The 25,160-nt window shown below is 42.4% G+C and overlaps 1 protein-coding gene across 1 annotated transcript; it reads left to right on the top strand.

Annotated features, from left to right (window-relative positions):
- The first annotated feature begins 511 nt into the window (after positions 1-511).
- On the top strand, positions 512-20,949 carry zcchc2 (zinc finger, CCHC domain containing 2). Its single transcript, XM_054622812.1, is given in 15 exon segments — positions 512-1,530; positions 4,265-4,385; positions 5,269-5,339; positions 6,848-6,919; positions 8,260-8,360; positions 10,505-10,599; positions 11,303-11,365; positions 12,066-12,126; positions 12,324-12,444; positions 15,634-15,701; positions 15,834-15,904; positions 16,342-16,458; positions 16,658-16,906; positions 16,909-18,294; positions 19,366-20,949. Coding segments are annotated over 15 exon segments (3,468 nt in total). The 5' UTR covers positions 512-720; the 3' UTR covers positions 19,428-20,949.
- Positions 20,950-25,160: the final 4,211 nt, after the last annotated feature.

Raw genomic sequence — 25,160 nt, 5'->3', positions numbered from 1 at the left:
CATTAAAACACATGCAATGGAATAAAAGGAAAGAATGAGGAATGCAACTACAGACTATTTTACACAGCTGGTTCATTCATCAACTTATCATTTTGTTAACGAAGCTGTTGTTTGACAAAAACGAGATAATAGATTATTTGTAATTGCCTCTCATCTTGTCAGGGAAAGAGCCTGGAAGATGTTCAAATCAGGGGGTAAAAAGTACCCACAATTGTACATAGTATTTTTTGGACGTTGTCATGGTAACGTGATATGTTGCAGCAAACTGGTGTCCCATTCGTATTTACACATATCAAGCCCTTACAGACTCTCACACTCAACCATTTACCAGGTGACGGGAGTACGTCCCTGAGGGTTCAGCGTGTAAGGCTTTAAGGGGGACGTTACTGAGCCACAGCCTTCTCGAAGAAGGAGCAGGCCCGCCAACCGCCGCGCGATGGCAGCAGTGCGCCAACCTTCCATATCCACTCTGCCGGAAATGATGAGTAGAAGAAGAGTGTAACATAGGAAAACGGCTAAAGCGCCTATGCTAGCCCGATGCTAAAGCACTAAATATCCATGCAGCACTGCCGCCAGATGACCATCGTTGGCTAACAGTTAAAACACTGTCTACCGACTGGCAGTTCGCCTCTCTTTTCAGCAATACGAAACGGTGTCCGTTGTCAGCGATGCATATCGGTGCGGTATTTACATTTTGAAGGCTCTCTCGCGGCGCTGATAATGCTGAAAATGAAGCTACCGATGAAAATGGGCGAGGAAGGAGCCGATGCAACGGCCGAAGACGACTCATTGGACCTGTCGGAGCACCGACATATGCCCAGGGCGGCACCTCCTTCTTCGCTGTCCGACGGACCGGACGAGTCGCCAGGACCCAGTGTGTATCCATCCTGGCTGGACAAGGAGACTGTTTTTGAGTGGTTCGGCCTACATCTAAACCCAGCTAAGCGGATCGAGTTCATGTGCGGGCTGCTGCATATGTGCCAACCGCTGGAGCTCCGCTTTTTGGGCTCCTACTTGGAAGATCTCGCAAGAAAAGATTACCACGTCCTAAGAGACTTTGAGTTTCGGGCGAACAGTCCGAGCGATTTGGGGGTTCTGACGGACGTGGTCGACCCGGTGGTGAGGTCCAAACTCCTGGTCTGCCTCTCCCTCCTCGGGTCCGACAGCAGGGAATGTGCTGGAATACTCTTTCGGATACTGAGCCATGTAGATCCGGCCTTGGTCTACAAAAACTTCGACTGCTCGCTCCCTCCGCTCCGGGAGCCACGCAGCCACCCGCTCCTTCCACAGTGTCGGGACGGGAATGTGTACGGGAGACCGGAGCAGACCTCCTGCGGCTTCTCCGACGACGAGACGAAGACGACGGGACCTCTCGAGCAGCTGGCGTTGCTCTTCGCAATGGCCTCACTCCACCCGGCTTTCCACTTCCACCAGCGGGAGATGGTCCGCGGGCAGCTCGACAAAATAGAGCTCGCCATCGAGGAGGAGGAGAGGCGGTTAAGTCAGCTCAGAATAAACGCCCAGATAACGGTAACGAGCGGCACCAGCCGACACTGGTGCCATGTAATGCTGAAACTTGCTCAACGTCAACGTGTCTGTAACGTTAGCATAGCACGTTTAAAGTCAATCAAATATGCATAGTTAATTGGCTAATAATAATAATAATGATAATAATAATAATAATAATAATACGTAGCCTTTCGTTACATTAGTGGCCAGTTGTGCTAAGTACGTATTATATTGTTACTATTATTTTCGTCACGAGCTTTCCTCCATGGCAGGGCAGCTAGCTGTGTCCTGGTCCGGACAGTTTTCAACAATCCACTTAAAATACTGATATAAATGTTCGTGTAATGTTTTCAGTTGATTAAATGGTGTTTAAACTAGAGTTTCTAGGATTGCCAAAATTGACCATCAATGCTGTCGACCGTAGTTCAAAATGACACTCACATGTTAACTAATGTTAGAAGTGCTGTGATAACCGAGTTCACGTGAATGCTCCAAGCCAGTAACATGGGCTTGGATGTTAAGATGTGGCCCCAATAAAGATACACCCATAAAATGCCAAGCACTGTTGAGGCAGTATTGTCTAATCATCTGCCTGCTCTCCGGACTACATATCCCAGCTGTGTCTGTTGCAGAAGGAGTGTGATGAAGCACTGAGTCACTTGTGGCTTTTTTAACCTGGTGTGTCATGTCACTGAATGTTTTCACTCAGTGACAGCAGCTGATTATGCCTGTCATTCCTTCTTTTTGCAGAGAGGTTTTGTGGATCAGGTGTTGGTGTAGTGCTCCAGCCGTTAGATTGAAATGTTTGCAGCTGTGACTTTTCTGTTTCTTTCAATACATTACATTACATTACATTACAGTCATTTAGCAGACGCTTTTATCCAAAGCGTCTTACAATAAGTGTATTCAACATGGGTATTCAAGAGAACTACTTGTCACCAGAAGTCATAGTGCATCTCCTTTCTTAAACAAGCATCTAAGAGCATAAACCAGAGGAAAAGTACAGTGCAGAAACAAACTAATACAATAAGTGCAACAACCTAATACGAATACAATAAGTGCTAAGTGGAAGGCTCAGGGTAGTACTTCTATAGTAACTCAATAGTAATAAAGTTGACGGTAAAGGTTATCAGCTATGCAAATGGTGACTTTGATTACTAGACTGAGCTCTTGCCAATTTTCACTCAGCTGTTTGTCATTTCATCACTTGATTTATTTCTTTGATTTGCCAGCAGAGCCTTTGATGGAAACCAAAATCAACCAACATTTAGAAAATGAGACTTGTGCCTTTAGAATTGTAACATATGTGTATGTGAACCTTTAGGGACACAAACATAGTTTGTAGATAAGCATGGGTGAAGCTTCTTAGAAGGGAATTTGTCTAGCTGGCTTGTTGACATAGAAGATTTATGGGGAAATATGAACTGAATTTCCTAACTAAAACTTTATCTCTAGTTCTTTCTCCGTCCAGTCCGTGTTCTGGATTCCACATGTTTCTGCCTTTTTGCTTTTAACAACAACATCCAGCTATTGCCGTCTACCTTATTAGTTTGAGGGGGCCCCTGAAGTCTGGGTTTAGAGCAATGCTTGTCAGCTTCTGAAGCCAGAAAATCCATATTTTTCCCAAGAGGGTGGAGCCTGGGTAGAAGACTAAGCCATCCTCCAGGGCAGAGTGGGAGACACCTGCCATTCAAGCACATACAATTCCAATCATACCTCTATATCACAAAGATGAAATAACCATTAGAAACCTTAAGGTCAATTTAGTAGTGTTAGCATCTTGTAGTCTTTTTAGAGGACTAGATTAGGGACTTTTGTATTTAGCAGTGGTGTTTGCTCTTTGAGAAAATCATCAATTTCTACATAGTATTCCTCATCACTTAAGCACTTTGTGTCTTTGTCCCTATCAGACAATGTCTGCGTTCCTCTTTAAGTCTGGAACCGTTTTAGGTCTTAGAGTTATTCAGTTTTTTTAAATCTAGTTCCCAACTGACAGCTGCCTTCACTTTCCTTTCCTCAGGTAGAAAGGACCATCCCAGTGTTTGCTTGGAATTAAACCCTCCAGTCTGTTGAAACATAGTGTGAAATCATGAATGCAAAGTCACTGTTCTTTATCTCTATGGGGCAAAGGACTGAGCCACTGGGTCCTCTGACCACAGGGAGCCCGGGGTTTCTCATGGAAAGTTGTTTGACAAACATGGTCGGAGTTTTCTGTCGGTTGCCTGACCGATGGCATTTGTGAAATGTATGTACACACGAATGGAAAAATCACTTGCCTTATCTGAAGTCAGGTTAGGAATACACTGCTGTTGTGCAGCAGACTCTTGAGCATAACCCCACCCCCCACCCTACAGGATCCATGGCTGAAAATCAATCTAAACGTGTGTGAGTGCCTCTCTGCCTAATGTTGGTAAAATGGTACATGTGTCGTTAACGTTAGGGGAGCCTTTAACTAATTGGGCAATGATTGGAAATTAATTCCCAGTCCCTATTATTATAAATAACCAGGATCCGTAGTCATACAGAAAAAGTGATCACAAATTAGACGATGATTGAAAATAGTTAGAGCGTTAACTTAAAAAAAAGTTTAAAAAGGCATCCGTTGGTGCTTGACTTTTCCCCATCACTTGTTTAATGCTGACTCATCACAGTGAGTGTTATAAATATGAAAACTGTGAATTGTACTCCCGCTGAACTCAAATGTAAAAGAAACGATATGAGCCCGTCACTAACTTGGTGTATTTCTGGTCTCCAGGAGCTGAGGGGTCAGAAGGCAGATTACCTGCCTCCTCCCGCGCTGGGTCTGGGGGAATGCACAGCGTCCCATCCGCCCTGCCAGGGCCGGCGCTCCAGCCGCCGGGCAGCACAGAGAGAAGGTGATGAAAGTGACCATTCATTTGCAGGGACATGGCACATAACTGGGCAGCATTTAGATTAGTTGATTGATCGGACTGCTTGATTGACTCTGTCAAGTTCTCTTAGAATATACAGTTCACTAGCTAGAACATTTTTTTCAAAAGTACATTAATGCCTTTTTTTACATTTAATTTTATATTTACTCATTTACCTGAGCCTGTACGGATTTCTATGTATTTGAATGTATGAAGCTGCCACAGCAAGGGATTGGACCAAAACAATCACAATAATTCAATCTAGGCACATTTTTATTAACACATTAATGGCTTAGAAAAAACTGTTGAGCAAGCTATCGTAGTAGGGAAGTGAAAAGTAGAGCCTGAGTTTTAAAAACATACAGGAATTATTGTCTAAGAAAGAACACACTCACACGATGTTGGTCATTTTTAAAATGTATTAATCCTTTATTTATGATGACCTTATTTAACTTGTAACCTATTCGTTTGGTTTTCACTCAACAGGATGTTCACTAAAAAAATATTTGTTTCTTGACAAAATATAAGGTTAAGTGATTCCAGTATGTTTTGAGTGAAATTTTAAGATCTCTAAGCATATTTTGATGATTATTGGGATAATATTATTAATCTGAATTATTTTGTCGTATTGTCCAATCCCTAGCCACAGCGCCTTATACAGTATCCTTTACATTTTCAATATTGCTTATGAAACACTAAGTACTGACTGATTCCTAATAAGTCATGTTGCACCTCTGAAAATAGCATAGGCTCGTTGTGTTGGTAAAGTTGATATTTCCTGAGTCTAATAATAGAAGAATAAAAATACCAGCTGCATTATCAGTAAAACTGAGTCATTAAAGTGTATTACCACTCTCTGTTGTTGCAGCAGTGCATATAGAGGGGATTGTGCTCAGGGGCATCTCCCGGACCAGAATGGACAAGGAATACAACTTTGAGGTAGGTAACAACAAAGAATACACACAGGCTCAAGAGTTGTTTGAGACTGAAAACCGTCTTCTTGATCAGTGTAGTTATGTGTCACCTGTTGGACAACACAAATGGACACACCTATATAAACTCTTGGGGCCAGGGGGCCTTTACCAAATAGGTGGGAAGATATCGGAAAATGCAAAAACAAATGCGTATTTTAAGAAATAAAATAAAATGTTAATAATAATAATTGTCATTATATTATTATTATTATTATAGAATATAATTTCTAAGAATTAAGGGTTTCACAATTTTGATTCTAAATAATCCAAAATGTATCCTAATAAGCTTTCAAAGTTGAAAGCAGGATTGATGAATTTCCCTTATTTATTTTTTTCTACCACTATTTGCGTGCATCAGCAGGGATAAAAGACTACAACGGTACCTGCAGTTCTCTGCAACAATGCAGCATGTCTTTATAAAGAAGAATTAGAAAATGTAAATGACAGTGCTGGAACACAAAACAGTTTGAGTCAGCGATCGAATCGTGACATCGTGAACTTAAAATCTAAAGTCAAATCAAGTGGTGGATTTGGAGAATCGTGAAACCCCTAATAATCATATACAACATATTGGAATCTTGCGTGCCACGACCATCCTTGTATTTTTCTGCGATCATGCAACATTGATCCCGTCATAAGCAGACGTGTTGACCTGTGAAGCTTGTTCATACTCGTCCGTGCCACTGTAGAGCTAGCCTCCACAGATCACACTCGGAGCCTGCAGACAGCGGTTTTGCTCCACTTGTCGTTCGTTGCATTATTCTCCAAAGGAATAAATTGTACAGCAAGAAGCAAATAGACAACTAATATCATAAACCAACCTCAGCTATGCCCAGGAGGAATTGTAATCAGCTATAAAGTCATATCTCATTATCGTGGCGGTGACAATAAATGAACCTTGTACCTTACCATTATTTTCCAAGTTAGGATTGCAATTCAAATAGATTGATATTTTCTACTTACTCAGTAATGTACTCTTTTAGTTGAAATGTGTTTTGTAGAAAGTAGTAGAAAGTGCAAAATAACTATGAACATTTCTGTAGAGTACAAATTATAAGTCCCAACCATGACATAACGTCAGCACCTTTTTGAATGGGTGTTACTCATATCTCCATGGTTATGGAGTGGGATAAGAAGGGATGCATGTTTGTGTAGACTTCATTGATGGGGAGCTCTTGCTTCTTTCTTTTCCCGTTGCTCTTGTTAAGTTTTGTTGTTGTTATTAATTTTGGTGTAGTTGTGCAAGTTGTATTTGTTAGTAGTCATACACATCTATTATTTCAACACTCGATCACCAAAAATGGACCCTCAAATCAACATGGTGCACTGTTGTAAGGTCTGTTTGGTGGTGTTCTTTGGTCTATCAGTGTTGAATTGAACCATGAAGTGAAGGTCATCCCTTTTGGCATTGCTGTTGTCAGATTCTCATTTCTGTCTGAGCAGTGATGGAGAATGTCTTGCGCTGTGTTTCAGGTGAAGTGGTCCGACTCTTCTTCTAGCAGTGTGACCAAAACTCATCTGGAACTGGAGAATTTCCTTCTGAAGGTATCTACTTTTGTTCTTGGGATTTTTTTCAAGCAGTCCACTACAATGACAAATACTGTTATTTTTATATTTATATATATATAGAGAGAGAGAAGAGTACGCTGAAACCTCTGAACCAACCAAAAGCCTTTACTCTTAAACTCGCTAGGCCAAATTGCGGGGTTGGATAATTATGAAATCCAATGATAAAATTTCACAGAAATTAGTTGAGTTTTTTAATAATGTCTTAATTTTTTTTTTTACAAACTATTGTTTCATTTATACTTTTTATTTATTTATTTGTTATTAGTACATAAACACATAGGAGCTGCATAGCCACAAAGCTTCATATTCATATGAACATGACCGGGCAAATAATGTGACTGCAGGCTGCACGTCTGGAAGTCATTAACTGTAGCTCCCCTTGAATTGAATCTCACAAGGTTTTTAACAAATGTTTTCAGTCTCACTGTCCCGCTTTTTGTTTGCGCTGGTTCCCTGTCACACTCCTCAGCTAGGGCTGTGCAAAAATATCGATATAGCGTACTATATTTGCGAATTTAAGAGATAGTTTACGATAGTGTGTCCAACAATACTATTGATACTTTTTCTTAGCAAAAATCCTGTTTTAAACTGACTTAAAAATGTCAAGTGCCTTTCAGGAAAAATGTAAAAAAAAGTGTTCAGTGCTACAATGAGAATACAATATGCACTTTATTTTCATATAGCTGCTAATACACAGCCCTACTTCTGACTTATTAGTACACTTGATTAGAACGGAGCCATCGTTCATGTGATTAATAACACCTTTTGCTTTTTCAAGTGAAAATGTGGGAATGTGGACCATTTTCCTGCTATTTTAGTGCCTTATTGTGACCAAGTAATCCAGACAGAAAGAGCTGGAGACAGATATTTAGTGGAACATATCTCCTGTTTCTTTTACTTCTGTCTGTGGAATGATTGTCTAGACGCAGAGAGGGGGGAACATAAAGGCAGTGTGCACAGCAGTAAACAAGAAATTCTTTCTCTCTCTTTAATCGAGTCACGCAAGAGAGAAACATATTAGTTTTTATTCCTTTTCGTACAATGTACAGTGTACACAGGATTTGACAAAGTTCAAAGTACAAACTGTGATTAGGAAGTGTCTAGAAGCCAGTTTCTTAGAATGATGCTAAATATGTTGACGGATTCTTTGGCTTGAGTTTCATTTAGGACCTCTGAAGTTGAAATGCATTTGATACCAGATTTGACAAGTTTACACACAAATTATACAGCTCTATCTTACCTCTGTAGTTTTTAAACAGATGAAGATGGCTTTCGTTGTGCCAACTTGTTTGACCCTGCCTGTTTTCTGCCTACAGCTTCCTAAGGATAAGTGCAGCGAGTCTTTTGAGAAGGGCATCCTGAGGCTTCTGAACCAGGGGGGCCGGCATGAGAGCAGGGAGGTGGAGAAGAACCTCAGGTACCACATTTTACCCACACACACACTCAATGGGTCAAACAACGGGGATACAACGACAATGTCCCTCTACCGATCAATATTCATTCACAAGCACATTATAACTCAAATTACTCCAAAAAAAAGATCAAACTCAGTTTGAAATTAAATCAAAGTATTTTCTATTAATGTATCTTTCTATTCATTTTACATGTTCTTAATTAAATGAAAAAAATACTCCATACTTTTCATTTAATTCACACAGGAGCGTACAAAAGTAGGCTTTACCTTGTGGTTATTTCTTATAAATTATTATCTATCTAGCTTTCATGCATTTATCCATAGAATTATTCATATTTAGTCCCCTGCTGTTGTTTGGTGGACTCTGGTGTCCACACCACATCAGATGACATGAAAACATTGCTAACTGCAGTCTTCACCGAGGATAAACTGCAGCTGTCCCCACGGGTCAATTCGGTTTTTTCTAAGTTCCCTTAGGGAAATCTTCTGTATGTAATACATCTGGAATCACTTAGAAGAAAACTAAGACCTAGGATCTTTGGGGGGTTTGAAGCATTTTGTTTTTTGTGAATGGCATTATTCTCACCTAGAAGAACTTAAATCAATGCAATGAACTCCCAAAAGATTTACAATAACCACTGTGACTGCAGCATGTTTAAAGGGAATGAGCTCTTGGTCGTCACACAACATGATGATTGTGATTTAACAAGATCTGCTGCCAGTTAGTGTTATTCATGCAAATATTCTATTCTACTTTATGAATAGCAGCAATTCCAAGAAAACACTAAAATGAGATAAAAAAATGCATGTTAATCTAGAGGCAGGTTTTCAAAGTGTGACACCGTGGACTGAGTTGGGACTCCTAGAAGGAGCTTTTTCATGCAATTCAAGCTATCAGGATCTAAAGGGTTTTTAAGTACCTTATATGCCTCTATGAGTGTTGTGTCACATACCCTGCTGCTGCTACAACTGCTGAGTGGTGAGCAAGCCAAATCAGCGGGTCAAACTGTAATGACTCACTTCCTGTTTTGTTCAGAACAACAACATGCTCACATCCCTTCCTCCTCATTTAATCACTTTTCCTCATGTCTCTCTCTGCTCTGGAGTACAGAGTCACTCCAATTATATGATGATCTCCTTCAAAACAGGTCCCAGCATGGTCTTCAACCTATCATACAGTGGTGACCATAACACATTGTGTCAGGCATGCTAAAACAGGGACCTTTTATATATTGTGTCGGGGTGAGGCAGATTTTTAAAGCCAGCTACGTCCTTGTTGTTACACAGAACACACACACACACACACACACACACACACACACACACACACACACACACACACACACCACGGTGTCCATGAGTTTCATTTTGTGTAAAGTGAGACTTATCTTCCTGAGAGCTTTTCATCAGTAGGCCCGCCCACAACCCAGCTGCATCACAATAGTCTCTGCTGCTTGCTTTCGTTTCCTCTGTCGGTCTGATGCACCAATCATAGAACAATAGAAACAATCCCGTAAAAACATGTAGGTCCAGTGTTCACTGTGAACTTTTTATTGTATGAAACTGGCTTTGTTGTGAAGTTATTCTCGTTAGATTCCTCCTTATACATGCAAAAACAAATGTACGTGTCAAAAACCAATACAAATCTATATTGTCATTTTAACCTTAAAAGTCTCACATATGCAAATGTCTTTCAGGCCCTTGTAGAACTTGTATGCAAGTGACAAGGAGAAATGTTTGGATGGAAAATGTCGGGGTGTTTAGGGTTTGAGCATGTCACATGACCCAGCTCATAAGCCAACAGATGTGAGGGACACACATTTAAACATATACAGGTCTATTGCTGAACAAATAATGACCCAAAAATATACTGAGGTTATGAAATGTGTTAATCATGCGTCAGCAGAGTGTGCTGCATGCAGGGTGTTGTAAAGTGTAAACCTAAATAATGAACATAGCCGAGGCCAACCAATAAGATAGACTGGTTAGGTGCTCCCAGTTCTACTAAAGGAGCCCGTCTACAAGGGACCTGCTACCCAAACAAACACAGAAACAGCCTCAGCAGGAGGGCAGATACAAGTATCTCTGAATGCATTGCAGTTATTCAACTGTGTGTGTGTGTGTGTGGTGTGTGTGTCCGTCTTTAGGGAGAGGTTCCTATCTGCTCCTCCAGTCTTCAGACAGACCAGAAAGGTCTGCAGCTTCTTCAACTGTGACTCCAGTTCCTCTACCTGCTGCAGATGTGAGTATCACACATGTTAGTTTCCACTGAACGGTACAGCTCTGCTATACTCCACTCATGTTTGGGACCAGGTACATATCTACTAATCATAAGGATTGTTTTGTTTTTTTGTTGTTTCACTTAAAACATGTGTAAAGCAAGTCTCCTTTTTTGAAATGGCACCTTTTTAAAGTCTCCAGACTCAAGCAGATTGAAGCTGTTCTGTCTCCTGTAGAAGTCCAACTGATCTGGTCCCAACAAGGCCCACACAGTGTCCATGTTCTCTGTTCATCACAGTTCTATGGTTCTAGAGCAAGTCCAGCAAATATTAAATAGTCTGTCATCAGGATCTGAATAGTTCTCTATGTGCTCCGGCACTGTATACTACACAGTCTTGTTACTGAGTTGAACTAGAGAAAAGTCATTTTTGTTCACGACAGCAAAGCCTATATTTAATGTCAATAATGCGTTGATTCTATAATTAAGTAGTTACTGTCGACATCCAGCACACAAGGCGTTTTATTTATCATAATCAAGACATAGTTCATCATTATTCACTATTTATCTACACACACAAACTGGATGTTCCGACTCTAAACATACCTGTAGGTGTTTACTGTCATAAATCTACAGCAACAAATGTGTCCAAAGTGTCAAGTCAATTTTATTAATAGCCCAATATGATTACTGTTGTCAGAAACAAACTTATCTTTTCCTCTTTAAGGCACCTGCCAGCTGGGTAAAGCCTACCAAGGAGACTGCTCTGACGCCTCCAGTCAGGAGGAAGGTGAGCAGAGCTGGATCTATGCATGTCGTTATCAACTCATTTCCTACAGTCATGTTCAGCTTAGTTTAGCACAAAGCGTGAGAGTACAGTTGACTAAATAAAATAGTCCTCCCAATACACCTCATTATTACAATGCTCTGTACTGGTGGCTTCACTTTCAGAAACAACGTGCTCTGGAAGCAGCTATATAAAGCATGCTGATTGTAACAGAGGGGTTAAGTCAACTTTGAGTTGTTCTTTATTTGAAAATATACTTGTCTTTTCCTGTTTATGTCTCCTTTCACATTAGAAATAATAGGTAACACTAAATACTTTGGACTTCATTTTAAAAGCTCTCTCTGCTTTCATTAACCATTAGTTGCATTTCTATATAGTTAAATGTATGATTATAATAATGAAATATGATACATCAATGCCTAACTTGAACAGCTGCTTTGGCCATACCAAAATCCAAATATGCTGTGGTACGACAGTGCGCCCTATAATCCAGTGCGCCCTATAGTGCGGAAAATACGGTAGTTAAATGTATGATTATAATTTAGCAGAAGCAGCTCCCACTTTCTAAGCGAGCCGAAGATACTGATATATCTGTTTTTATATATATTCTATATCTTGAAATTTGACATTGTTCAACAAGCATGTACATCACATGTTGTCTTTTGTATATGGTGTGATGGTGTTTTGTTGAATGTCCTCTCAGATATAGAGTCGTACGCTCAGGGACACAAGAAAAAGCTTGGGACCAAGAGTCCATGTCAAAGGTAAGTAGACTGTGTGTGCTCTGAAAACCAATCTTGACAAGGACTACATTACATTCCTCACAGAACTCGTTACCTGGAGCTGTATGTAAAAAGATTGCTCACAGTGTTTAGAGTGAGCAAAATAATAGCAGCAAAACACGCTGAGGCTACATTTTTTTATGATCTGAATACGCTTCCATTTCTTTACTCTCCACCAGTCTAAATAGTGCCAGGGGGCCCCAGGGGGATGGTCGGAGGGGGGGCCATGCTGCAGAGCTCAATGGTCCAGCAGAGAGGAGGAAGAGCTGTCCACTGAGGAGCAGCCAGGAGGCTGAACAGGTGAGGGTTTAGGACCTGACCTTTATCTGCAGTACTGAAATACAAGGAGGATCCTTTCAGTGTGTTACACAACATTTACATTCTCTGTACAGGTAGTCATAATAAGCCTTCGACAAATGTTTGCAGTCCTTCAAAGTTCTAATCTTCATTTACAAATAAACATTCCAACTACAAAGGAAGGAGCTCAAGAGAAATCCTTCATACTGTTTAGGTTCTGACTGTTCTAGGGTCTGTTGGGTTCAAGTCTGTGCTGGTCCAGATGTTTATTTGCTTCTGTCATGTAACAGCAGCAGAGGTGTTTAGCAGTGTTGGTCTGATGATTAACTCAACTGTAAAGCTCAGCAGCACAGTTCACAGGTCCAGGTCACAGGACAGCTCCTTCAGTTAATCAGTACAGCTGGTAGTTACATGAAGGCCTGTAGGAACATAGCCAGTCCTTACTACCACTGATGAACCTAAAAAAAATTTTGAGGGTGGATTACAAGTGAGATTTTCTGGTGGTTTTCCAAAATGCAGCAATGGTATATATGGAATGAAGACAAACTAATACCATCTTTTGACTAGTTGCATGAAATGCACAGCGGCCATGTGCACCATTAGTGGACTAGTCGATTGAACGTTGCTACGCTCTCTAGTCGGCACCAGTAGGTCCCTTAACCTCTATTCATTTATGAATGTACACATAGAAATAACCCATTGTCATATGCTGCCTCAGCTGTTGCTCTGGAGAAACGATGCTCCTCCTGCTGAACTCCAATATGGAGTGAAGCAGAAGATTATGTTTAATAATAACATATTGTGACTTTTGGAAACCGATTACATCTATTCTTTTTCAATTATAGTTTATACAGTGGGTACGGAAAGTATTCAGACCCCTTTAAATTTTTCACCCTTTGTTTCATTGCAGCCATTTGCTAAAATCGAAAAAGTTCATTTTTTTTCGCATTAATGTACACTCAGCAACCCATCTTGACAGAAAAAACAGAAATGTAGAAATTTTTGCAAATTTATTAAAAAAGAAAAACTGAAATATCACATGGTCATAAGTATTCAGACCCTTTGCTCAGTATTGAGTAGAAGCACCCTTTTGAGCTAGTACAGCCATGAGTCTTCTTGGGAATGATGCAACAAGTTTCTCACACCTGGATTTGGGGATCCTCTGCCATTCTTCCTTGCAGATCCTCTCCAGTTCTGTCAGGTTGGATGGTGAACGTTGGTGGACAGCCATTTTCAGGTCTCTCCAGAGATGCTCAATTGGGTTTAGGTCAGGGCTCTGGCTGGGCCAGTCAAGAATGGTCACAGACTTGTTCCGAAGCCACTCCTTTGTTATTTTAGCTGTGTGCTTCGGGTCATTGTCTTGTTGGAAGGTGAACCTTCGGCCCAGTCTGAGGTCCTGAGCACTCTGGAGGAGGTTTTCTTCCAGGATATCTCTGTACTTGGCCGCATTCATCTTTCCTTCAATTGCAACCAGTCGTCCTGTCCCTGCAGCTGAAAAACACCCCCATAGCATGATGCTGCCACCACCATGTTTCACTGTTGGGATTGTATTGGGCAGGTGATGAGCAGTGCCTGGTTTTCTCCACACATACCGCTTAGAATTAACGCCAAAAGTTCAATCTTGGTCTCATCAGACCAGAGAATCTTATTTCTCATAGTTTGGGAGTCCTCCATGTGTTTTTTGGCAAACTCTATGCGGGCTTTCATATGTCTTGCACTGAGGAGAGGCTTCCGTCGGGCCACTCTGCCATAAAGCCCCGACTGGTGGAGGGCTGCAGTGATAGTTGACTTTGTGGAACTTTCTCCCATCTCCCTACTGCATCTCTGGAGCTCAGCCACAGTGATCTTTGGGTTCTTCTTTACCTCTCTCACCAAGGCTCTTCTCCCACGATTGCTCAGTTTGGCTGGACGGCCAGGTCTAGGAAGAGTTCTGGTCATCCCATACTTCTTCCATTTAAGGATTATGGAGGCCACTGTGCTCTTAGGAACCTTGAGTGCTGCAGAAATTCTTTTGTAACCTTGGCCAGATCTGTGCCTTGCCACAATTCTGTCTCTGAGCTCCTTGGGCAGTTCCTTCGACCTCATGATTCTCATTTGTTCTGACATGCACTGTGAGCTGTAAGGTCTTATATAGACAGGTGTGTGCCTTTCCTAATCAAGTCCAATCAGTTTAATTAAACACAGCTGGACTCCAATGAAGGAGTAGAACCATCTCAAGGAGGATCAGAAGAAATGGACAGCATGTGAGTTAAATATGAGTGTCACAGCAAAGGGTCTGAATACTTATGACCATGTGATATTTCAGTTTTTCTTTTTTAATAAATTTGCAAAAATTTCTACATTTCTGTTTTTTTCTGTCAAGATGGGTTGCTGAGTGTACATTAATGCGAAAAAAAATGAACTTTTTCGATTTTAGCAAATGGCTGCAATGAAACAAAGAGTGAAAAATTTAAAGGGGTCTGAATACTTTCCGTACCCACTGTATTTGGACCGAGGACTGCAACAATTAATGGAGACTAGGGCTGAGGGGGAGAGGGAGGGAGAGAGAGAGAAGGGGGGGGGAGAGAGAGAAGGGGGAGAGAGAGAGAGAGAGCCGAGGAGAGAAGGTAATAAAAGCTGCACACTAAGACACTGGTGGGATACGACCTCGGTCCATTTTCTGTACATTTGTTAGCATTGTCGCCTCACAGCAAGAGGGGCCAAGGTTCGAATCCCGGGCTAGATGGCCTTCTGTGTGGAGTTTGTATGTTCTCACCGTGTCAGTGTGGGTTCTACCCGTGTCTGTGTGGGTTATCCCCGTGTCAATGAGGGTTCTCTCCGTGTCAGCGTGGGTTCTCCGGCTTCCTCCCACAGCCTAAAGACATGCAGCTTAGGTTAATTGATGAATTAACCCCGTGACCCTGAACAGGATAACCGGTTAAAGGATGATGGATAGATGAGCATCTTTCCTCTGTTCTAACTATATGGTGCTATTTTAGTGACTGTTTAGTGTCTCTAGACCACTTGATCTGTCTTTGTTTCTACATTTGGCAGTGGTACTGAGAAGACAAACTATCCTCACAAAAAAAGGCAATAATGAAGACAAGAATCAAGTGCCTCTTAGAGAATTGAATTGAGCAGAAAATGTGACCTTGTGGTAAAGGTTTCGGCTCAAACTTGTGAAGCTGTTCTGATTCCCTGTCCTCCTCACAGCAGCAGGACTCTGAGAAGAGAAGCCACCCGTGCACTAAAACAAAGAGCAGAGGCCCCCCCACGGACAGGTAGGTCACATGTTTAGGACTCAGCACTGAGTCATGTTAGTAGTCATCTTATACCACATTTGTGTTCTTTGACACTGTTCCTGTGTTGACGTTGCTCTGTTCCCTCGTGTCCCATTCTCTGTCTCTTTTTAGGGACAAGGTGAAGGCCGCTGCCTTTGTACCAAACGGCAGAATGGTGCTAGCTCTATCACCTCAGAGGCAAGGTGAGTCTGGACACCTTCTATGTCAGCGTTCAAAGTGACTGGTCACCGACTGTATGATGTTACAAACCTAAAGACTGAGCCTTCGTACGTGTTGCACCAGGTCCATTTAGGAATATATCAGGACCGCATCAAATCTAATGAAATACCTCCTACACACAACCATAGACTAAATCTAAAATAGTTTTTACCCTATGATCATAGCTTCACAGGTTGTATGGGATGTTTTTTCTCAATATTTTTCCAGAACCTTGTCTGTTGGATATATTGATTGACAGGCTTTAACACATTCAACTTCTCAGTGTCACTGAACACAACGCCGCTGTTCAGGCTGTTACACACGACTCCATACTGCTGTATACAATAGTAAACTATAGTAAATAAACAGATTTCACTGTCTGGTGGCATGTCTGTAGTTTAATACACACATGTTGTTGCAGATAGAGGTTCTGGTCCGGATACCTTTGGTGAAACATCATCAGAAAGCTGCAGCTCTCCATCCAGCCCTCAACACCCCGGACCAGAGAGCCTGGATAGTGAGGATGACAATAACAAAGGTAACACAGCCCACACACACACACACACACACACACACACACACACACACACACACACACACACACACACACACACACACACACACACACACACACACACACACACACACACAGTATGTACAAAGTAAACTTAAGGAATTATGCTTCTCTTTTTGTTATTAAGGATGTCTGTGTGCTTACCTCATGTCGTTTGTGTTAGATACAGACAGCCACTCTGATGACTCGAGCAAAGGTCGGGGCCCTGACATGTTCTTCACCCACCAGACTACTCCCACTGTGATGGGGGACATCTCTGTCCACCCTCTGTCTTCCAACGTCCACCGTGCCCAAGAGCAGCCGCTCTTCCCAGAGACCAGCACAGATCTCCCCCCTCTCTCCGTCGTGCACTCTCTGCCTTATGTTCTCCCTAACGTGGCTGCTGACCCTCCACTCCCACCGGTCCCTCCCCCAGTCAAAGTATCGTCCCCCATGGGAAGCCCTCGTCTGGGACCCTGATGATGCAGATGCCCCCAGTGCCTCCAGCTGTCCTAGGCCCCGGAATTGTGGGAGACCCGGAGAAGAGAGATGTGCTCCCAACCTTTGGGATCTCACCTATCGCCCTCCACCCTTCAGGAAGTCCTGCTGTGCAGCCGCTGGTTCAGAGGTTCAAAACAGCTATGCCTCACAGCCAAGGTGGCCCTGATGGAGCTTCAGGGAGTGCTTCTAATCCTTCATACCAGGCTCCTGTAAGAGCCGCCGGTGTCAAGTCTCCTGGACCGACATCCTTCTCCTCTCCTCTTCAACAGTCTCTGCCCTGCCAAGACCCGTCCGGTGTCGGCTCAGGCTCGGCCTCCTCCCTGCCTCACGTGGAGACTTTACATGCCAGGAACCACGGCTTAACCCTACCATCCGGCCTGCCTTCTCCCTACACTCTGCCCCCTGTCCCCACCTCCGTCTTGCCCACAATAGGAACGCCCGCGTCCACTGGAATGGCTCCATCTCCTGGACACTTGCAAGCAGCTGTTCCTCCAGCTGTGCCCACCCACACCCCTGGACCAGCCCCCAGCCCCAGCCCGGCGCTCACTCGCAGCACTGCGCACAGCGACTGTACGTCCTACAGCAACAGCAGTGCGTCCTGTGGGGGGGCCCCTGTTGTCTCCGGCAACCCTATTGCTCTTCATCAAACCCAGCAGAAACAGTTGCCCCCCCAGCAGCCAACACCACCGCAACAACAACCACTACAACCGCCACAGCAGCAGACGATGGGCTGTGGGACTTGCGGTTGTCACAACAACTGCGGCAGCCGAGGCAGCATCGGTAACAACAACAGTGTCAGCGGCGCTCCCGGCTGCCAGGCGCCCTTGTTCTTCTCCCACCAGATGGCGGCAGCGCGGCAGGTGTTCAGCGTTCCGCCGCCTCTTTTCCAACTCACAAGCCTGTGCAGCAACAGCTTCCTCACCCAGGCCCAGTCTCCTCACCAGGCCAACGGTGCTGCCACCCTTCCCCCCTTCTTCCCCACCGCTCCACCTCCTTCACACCCGTCCCCCTACGGCCCCCTGCACACTCACTCTCACAGCCATGCTGATCTGCCGTCACACATGCTGGGCACCCAAGCGGCGGCGGCAGCTGTTGCAGCTGCAAACTACAACCTCCAGCAGCAGATGGCGCCGGCGGCATCGTTCTGCCAGCGCGTCTACCAACACGTGTACCCCAACCCCTTGGGCATGCTGCCCGCCACTGCGCTGGGGGGAGGCGGAGTCAATAAGAAGAGCGGGAATGTGTCCTGTTATAACTGCGGAGTGAGCGGCCACTACGCTCAGGACTGCAACCAACCCTCCTTAGACTCCACACAGCAAGGTAGTGCAGCTACACGGACCAGGGAGAAACAGAGGACCCCTTAGCTTTCTTACCCAGAACCCATCAGTCATTGGCCTCAGAGAGTCCAACATTCAGCCAAGACTCAAGAGTTAGCGCTCATCCTCACCAAGTGTATTTTGAGCTGTTAAAATTCCACGTCTGATGAGTCACCTCCTCCCGTTTGGTTTATTTGGCCAGAGGAGGAGTTGTGCCACTGGAACAATAACATTGCGTCAGATAACAGCACCGAAATACTAGCGTTGGTTATCTTCCAGTACACCTGTACGCCAGAGAAGGCGAAATAAAACGTGGCAAAAAGCAAACACACATTGCCAGGGACAGTTTCAGATAGTCCCCTTAAAAATGTTTAGGGAAGCAGCTCTGGGCTGAACTTGATGGGAGTGATCCTCCATTAAATCTTTTCTCTTGTAAAAAACAAAACGTACTGTATGAAAACACCTGATAAAAGCATAAATCTCACCTTTTGTCTTTGTGGAGTCGTAACGGGCTCATCACCGCCCCCCCTGTAAATGTTCTTTTGTGATGTTTTCTTTTCTTCCAAGTGGCAGTTATGTTTGAAAAGAACCCTTGGCCAGTCACATAATGTGGACTATCTGCACAGAGCCTCTCCCCTAAGCTCATCTCTTATACGCTCGTCCACCACGCGGCGGCGGACACAGTCCCAGTGTCAGCGCTTCACTTCCCCATCGATTGGCGACACATGCAGGTCAAACTGGTTCCTCCACTGTGAACGTTCGGTCGGTAAAGTAACGTTGACAACATTAGCAGCAGACGCAATGTTAATTTAAAAGTCTATGCTGTTCGATCGTTGAGAAGTAACAGCAAACTAGTGAGTCTCAGGAAGAAGCGAATCACTCAGTTCCTAGTTTAGGTTAGTTTGAATGAGGTGAATTTAGAACGTCACATGAACAAAAACACTTCACTGACCTTCACTATTGTTCAGACTGTTCTTTTTATCTGACTGTCCACTGATTGTATATCCTTTGTGTGTTTGGATGCATCTCTTCATGTGTGCATGTGGTTGCTTGTGTGTTGGTGTTGACATTGCAGGTGGCTTCCGGTTAAAGTACGCAGCCTCCCAAATTTCAGACGTACTTGACAATGCCGACTGAAGAAGAAGAAGAAGAAGAAGAGAGGCTGAAGAGGAGCTCCTCTGGTCTCGGCTGACTGTCGTCTGTTCTTCCTCCCACGGCGATGTGTGAGCAGTGCACTGAAGCTTCTGTGTACTTCAGGAAAATAAAAAAACATTCTTAAAAACAAGTGACCATTTCAAGGGCTCAGTGGACGAAGCCCGGGAAAACCTTGTTGTCATGGAGATGTTTCACGGCGCCGTCAGTCAGTCTGTCCGTGTGACTGCCGGCAATTTTTTATTTTAGCTCGTCTTTGATATCTTTGCACTGAGGGCTGGAAATGATTAACTTATTATTTAATTATTAGGAAGAGATTTTGAGGATTGTTTTTTTGTTGTTTTTACATTAAAGAACAGACTTGTCTCAGCTGAAAAAAAAAAAAAAAAAAAGTTCTTAAACACTATTATCTATTTCTAAAAAAAAGCCTATTTATTCTTTCCCCTCATTATTACTGTTCACCTAGCATTTTATTGTCAGAGAGAATTGTACATCCGTTTTCAAATATTAAATCAAAAACAGTAATGTTAGCTAAATGGATGCTATGTTGGTTGTTACTCTTTCATTTTTGTTCTGAGGTTTTCTCACGTGAGGAATGTGACTGTGTCGACGTGGCTCTCATTCATTCTGCCACTTGATATGTTGTGGTTGGACGGTATTTGCTGCTTTTTATTTTCTTTATCTTTTTGTCATTTTTAAAATGGTTATACTTGGTGAAATGCACTATAGTGAAGCAGGAAACAAGTTTACTAAAAGACAGGTCAGTGTTGCTTTTGTGGGCGGAGCCAGCATTGAACCTTTCTGTGGATTCATTTATCAATGCTTGACTGAAATGAATGGCATCGCTCGAGTTCTGTAGACTGAAGGAAACATTTCTACAGAGAATCATCACTACTGCTCCACCCTGATGAGGTGTTGATACATTTAGTTTGTATTTAATGTCAAGATCACTTCTTCCAGAGTTAATTGTTCACAGCTGGTTCAAGTCCAGGCTTACTGTATATACGAGCAGAACCTCGCAACGTATTGAAGCGAAAACACCAAGGAGGACAATCACTGACTTTTATATACTTGTTAAGATAAGGAACCTGAAATATCCATGTTGGTTTTTTTTCACACAGAACTGTTGATGACTGACCTAAGATGTCTGACAGACCTGATAATAACATTTGAACTGAGATCCCTCCTGTGAATAACGCTTTGAACACTTACCAAGCTGCAACTGGCAAAACCATACTGTAAGGTTTGACTTGTTATGAAGCAACAAGCTCTCTGGTAACAAATGCAGCGCTTGAGAATACGGAGACCCAACATGTACGGCGTTCAATAAATAAACAATAGATTAAACATAGTTGATGAAATAATTTAAGACCATTCTTTTAATAATTTTATGTCAAACAATTGTTCAGGGCTTTTTGGACACCCTGCTTTTTTTTTGTGTTTTTTATCTGCCATTACTGCTCAACCTACTGTTAGTGCATAAGTGAAATTAAAATCTATGCATACATACTTTTTTCACGTTTTCTTGAATGTTTGAAATGACAGACAGGAGACACCAGTAGTGGAGACTATGAGATATTTGATGTAAGACTGTAAAAGGATACACACCCTCAAACACACTGCTCTTAGATCGGAGTCTCTACACATTCTTTTTTTCGCATTTGATTGTGTCCCAAACTGTTTCCCACAAAGTCCTACTTTTCATCTGACACTTGAAGTGGATCAGAAGGTCCTGCAGAGTTCTCTATCCATCAATCACAAGCAGTTAGAAAATGTGGACTGGAGGGAAGTCCAGTATTTATTCGGAATATTTGCACCAAACAAAAAGTGTAATGGTGTCGACCTTGATGGTTGAAATATCTTTACATTTGTAAGGGGTCACTCGGCTGCCACCTCGGGTGTATTGTTTACTGTACTCTGAAGGTCAAATATATTTTTAGAGCAGAATTAGGATTTTATGCAATTTATTGATGTTCTTTTTGTGTAATTAAAAGCAATACAAATTAAAATGGAAAGTGATTTTGTCTGAATATGCTTTTGATTCATTGGTGGAATATTTCACAGTGTTGGGCAGCATGTCTCACCAGACAAGTCAGCTGTTAAAGTTATGACCCCTGTTTCAAATGAATTGTAACTGTGAGCATCAAGTGCATACAGTGCTCATAGTAATTACACACGCTGTAACCTGTTAGCTTCCAGCCGGGGAAAATGGATTTGACAATGTAGATTTAGTCACATATTTGTGAGAAGTACTGACGTTTTGATTTGTTTTCACCAAAAAAGAATAACTGCGGCTACAATGTGAATAATTCCTTCATGTGGAAAAAAATCTACCATGCACTTTTAAATATTATCCAAATAGTTTTGAACATGAACGTGCGTCTTGACACCCCTTAAGTATGAAAAAAGACCATCCATCTCTCTTTTCCATCTGCGCCATCTATCAGAAAACGTGTTGCTGGATGTGATGTCACAGGGCTTTCAAACTCATTGTGGTTCATGGGCCACATTACGGCACAATCTGATGTATAATGGGCCAGACCAGTAAAGCCACTGCATAATAACCTATGAATTACAACACATCCAAGAACATGTACATTCTGAAAACGGTCATTATTAATGAACAATTAATTTACAGAACAGATGAACAGCTTGCTTATCTTTTCTCTACGACTGAAAACAGACAGCAATGAATTTATCTTCTCTGATCTGCGTCATTCTTATAAACTAGGTTATTTTAAGTTATTTTAAACCAGGATCAGTCTGATAATGGCACTGGGCGATATTCTATTCCCTGAGCACTGAAAGGTGCTGTGAACACACCAAGCACACTGGCTTCCCCTTTACCGCTGTGAAGGAATAGAAACTGATCCATTTTCTATGAAAAATATATTTAGTCTTTCTACAGCAGCAACAGTAATGTTTACAACAGCAACGTCTTCATATAAAGTCGTTAAAATCTCACTGGAAACAAATGAAAAATGTATTTTAAAGTCAGTATCAGTATCAGTCATTTCTCTTGTCCTCTGTCCTCTTTCATCTGTCCTCTGTCCTCGTGTCTTCCCGTCCTGTCCTCCTGTCCTCTTTCATCCCGTCCTCCTGTCCTCTATCCTCCTGCCCTCTTTCCTCCTGTCCTCTTTCCTTCTATCCTAGTGTCCTCTTTCCTCCTGTCCTCTTTCCTCCTGTCCTCCTATCCTCCTGTCCTCCTGTCCTCCTATCCTCCTTCCCCTATCCTCCTGCCCTCTTTCCTCCTGTCCTCTTTCCTCCTGTCCTCCTATCCTCCTGTCCTCCTGTCCTCTTTCCTCCTGTCCTCCTATCCTCCTGTCCTCCTATCCTCCTGTCCTCCTATCCTCCTGCCCTCTTTCCTCCTGTCCTCTTTCCCCCTGTCCTCTTTACTCCTGTCCTCTGTCCTCTTTCCTCCTGAGAGAGGAGGGCTGCTTTGTCTCAGCCAGCAGAGAACTTCACAAGAATGTTCAGATACTAAAGCTGCATTTGTACCTTTTAGGCTCCCAAAAGACGTTTCAGGCTGAGAATAGCCCAAAAGTAAACTTTGTGAAACAAAACATAGTTTACATGATTTTCTTCAAGAAAGAGTCTCAGAACAGTAGATTTTATAGTTTTGTGATGTTTTCAAGGATACCTGATGCTCTCATCGCTTTACTGCAAGCCCAAGTTTCCTTACCAACTACTGCTCTTTGTGTTTGTTTAAAATCGTGTCATGTTTCTTTATTTTCAGACTGCTTTTGAGGGTCTTGAGCTAGTCAGGGTTAAAAGGCGATTAATAGTGGTACTCGTAACCGGGAAAGGTTGGAAGGACATAAACGTTTCTAAAACGCTATATTTCTATGTAAATAGAGTTTGCTAGCTTTAGCACTTCTTTGCTATGCAAGCCACTAAAGGTATACTGAATGTTTACACATGCTGCCTTTGACCTTTAATGATTGTAATAGTGAATGAAGACCTCCCCTGCTTTACAGGTCAGGTGGTGTTTCTTAATTTCATTGTCTTCTGTCTTAAATGAAAGACGATGCAGTTGTTCACTGTGATCAGTAGACTTTATCTTTTTAATCTATTTGACGTCCTGGATATATCCCTCAAACTCATAGTGAGGACCCTTCTTTCTGCTTCTCTCTGAAATCACTTAATGTTATCATATTTATTGAGGGAGTGCAGTTGGTAACAGTGTGGGCTAAATATCATCAATCTGTCTTTTATAATGGGCCATATACCACAGTCCTTCAAAGTAGCTGGAATTAAACCTCTTAAGAAACCCACTCTTGATCCAGAGGTGTTGGCTAACTATAGATGTATATCTAACCTTCTCTTCCTCTCTACGGTCGTGTACTAACAAAACTAAGAAAAGAGATAGGATGGGATGGGAGCCAGAGCCTTCAGTTATCAGGCTCCTCTTCTGTGGAACCAGCTTCCAGTTTCAGTCCGGGGGGCAGACACACTCACCACTTTTAAGAGTTGGCTTAAGACCTTCTTTTTTGATAACGCTTATAGTTAGGGCTGGTTCAGGTTCGCCTTGGTTCAGCCTCTAGATATGCTGCTATAGGCCTGGACTGCCGGGGGACTACCTAGGATACACTGAGCTCCTCTCTCCTCTTCTCTCCCTCCATCTTTATGTATTCATGTCCTATTTATGCACTTTAACTTACTGACTTTGCTTCTTCCCCGAAGTCCTTGTTCTTTCTTGCCTCGCAGGTTTCCATGAATCGTGGTTATATCTGGACCGTGGCCCAGCTGACACCCACTACCATTATTATTATTATTAGTCACATTACTATTACTATTCCCTATATCATTATTATAATTCTACTATAGTCATTGCTGCTGTTATTATTAGTAGTCTACATTTTTTCCATCATAAATCTGCTTACTACTCTTATTATATGAATCATTTATGTCATATACATTGAATGTGTTGTATCTCTGTTATGTTGTTCATTATGGACACATGACATCTATTGCATTCTGTCCATCCTGGGAGAAGGATCCCTCCTCTGTCGTTCTCCCATAGGTTTCTTCCTTTTTTAGGGGAGTTTTTCCTGTACCGATGTTGATGTCAATTCTTAAAGTGTGATACAGGTTTGATATTAAACATTTATAAAACATTTTTTTGGTTCAGGGGCTGCACACACAGCTCTGCCCAGGCTTCACTCCTACGTGGATTTTTTGCATGCTCTCCCGTGTCAGCGTGGCTTCCTCCCACAGTACAAAGACGTGCAGCTTAGGTTAATTGAAGACTCTTAAGTGGCGTGAATGTTTTTCTGTCTATGTGTCAACCTGTCTAGGCCTTCGCCAGATGTTTGTCTATGTCTTTGATATTTTGCTATTAAAAAATGTCTCAATCAGTGGCACTTTTCTGATCTGGATGTTACTGCCATCTGCTCCTCTCTTCCACAGTATGATTTAGATTACTCAATCCTATCATGGCTGAAATATTCCCAGTCTGACCGTCAATGATGTCCGTTTGTGTGCAGACTAGATCAACAGATGAATGCTTCATAAGGTAAATAAAATAAAATATCAGCTCCATTGTAGAAAGCAAGTTAACACCCTTGCTCAAGCTATTTTTTTTAAATTATGACAAATTGGAATTGGTGTAACAACTCACAAACATGCCGAGTAAGAATAAACTTGGGAGAATTCAAAATGAAACCAAAAAAAAATAAAAACAATCGATGTGCTTTACAGGTTTGTTTTTAGGTTTTT

The sequence above is a fragment of the Anoplopoma fimbria genome, chromosome 21, assembly GCF_027596085.1.
Source record: "Anoplopoma fimbria isolate UVic2021 breed Golden Eagle Sablefish chromosome 21, Afim_UVic_2022, whole genome shotgun sequence".
NCBI classification, from domain to species: domain Eukaryota; kingdom Metazoa; phylum Chordata; class Actinopteri; order Perciformes; family Anoplopomatidae; genus Anoplopoma; species Anoplopoma fimbria.
The sequence above is the reverse complement of the archived record's forward strand: the minus strand, read 5'-3'. Positions and strand labels throughout refer to the sequence as shown.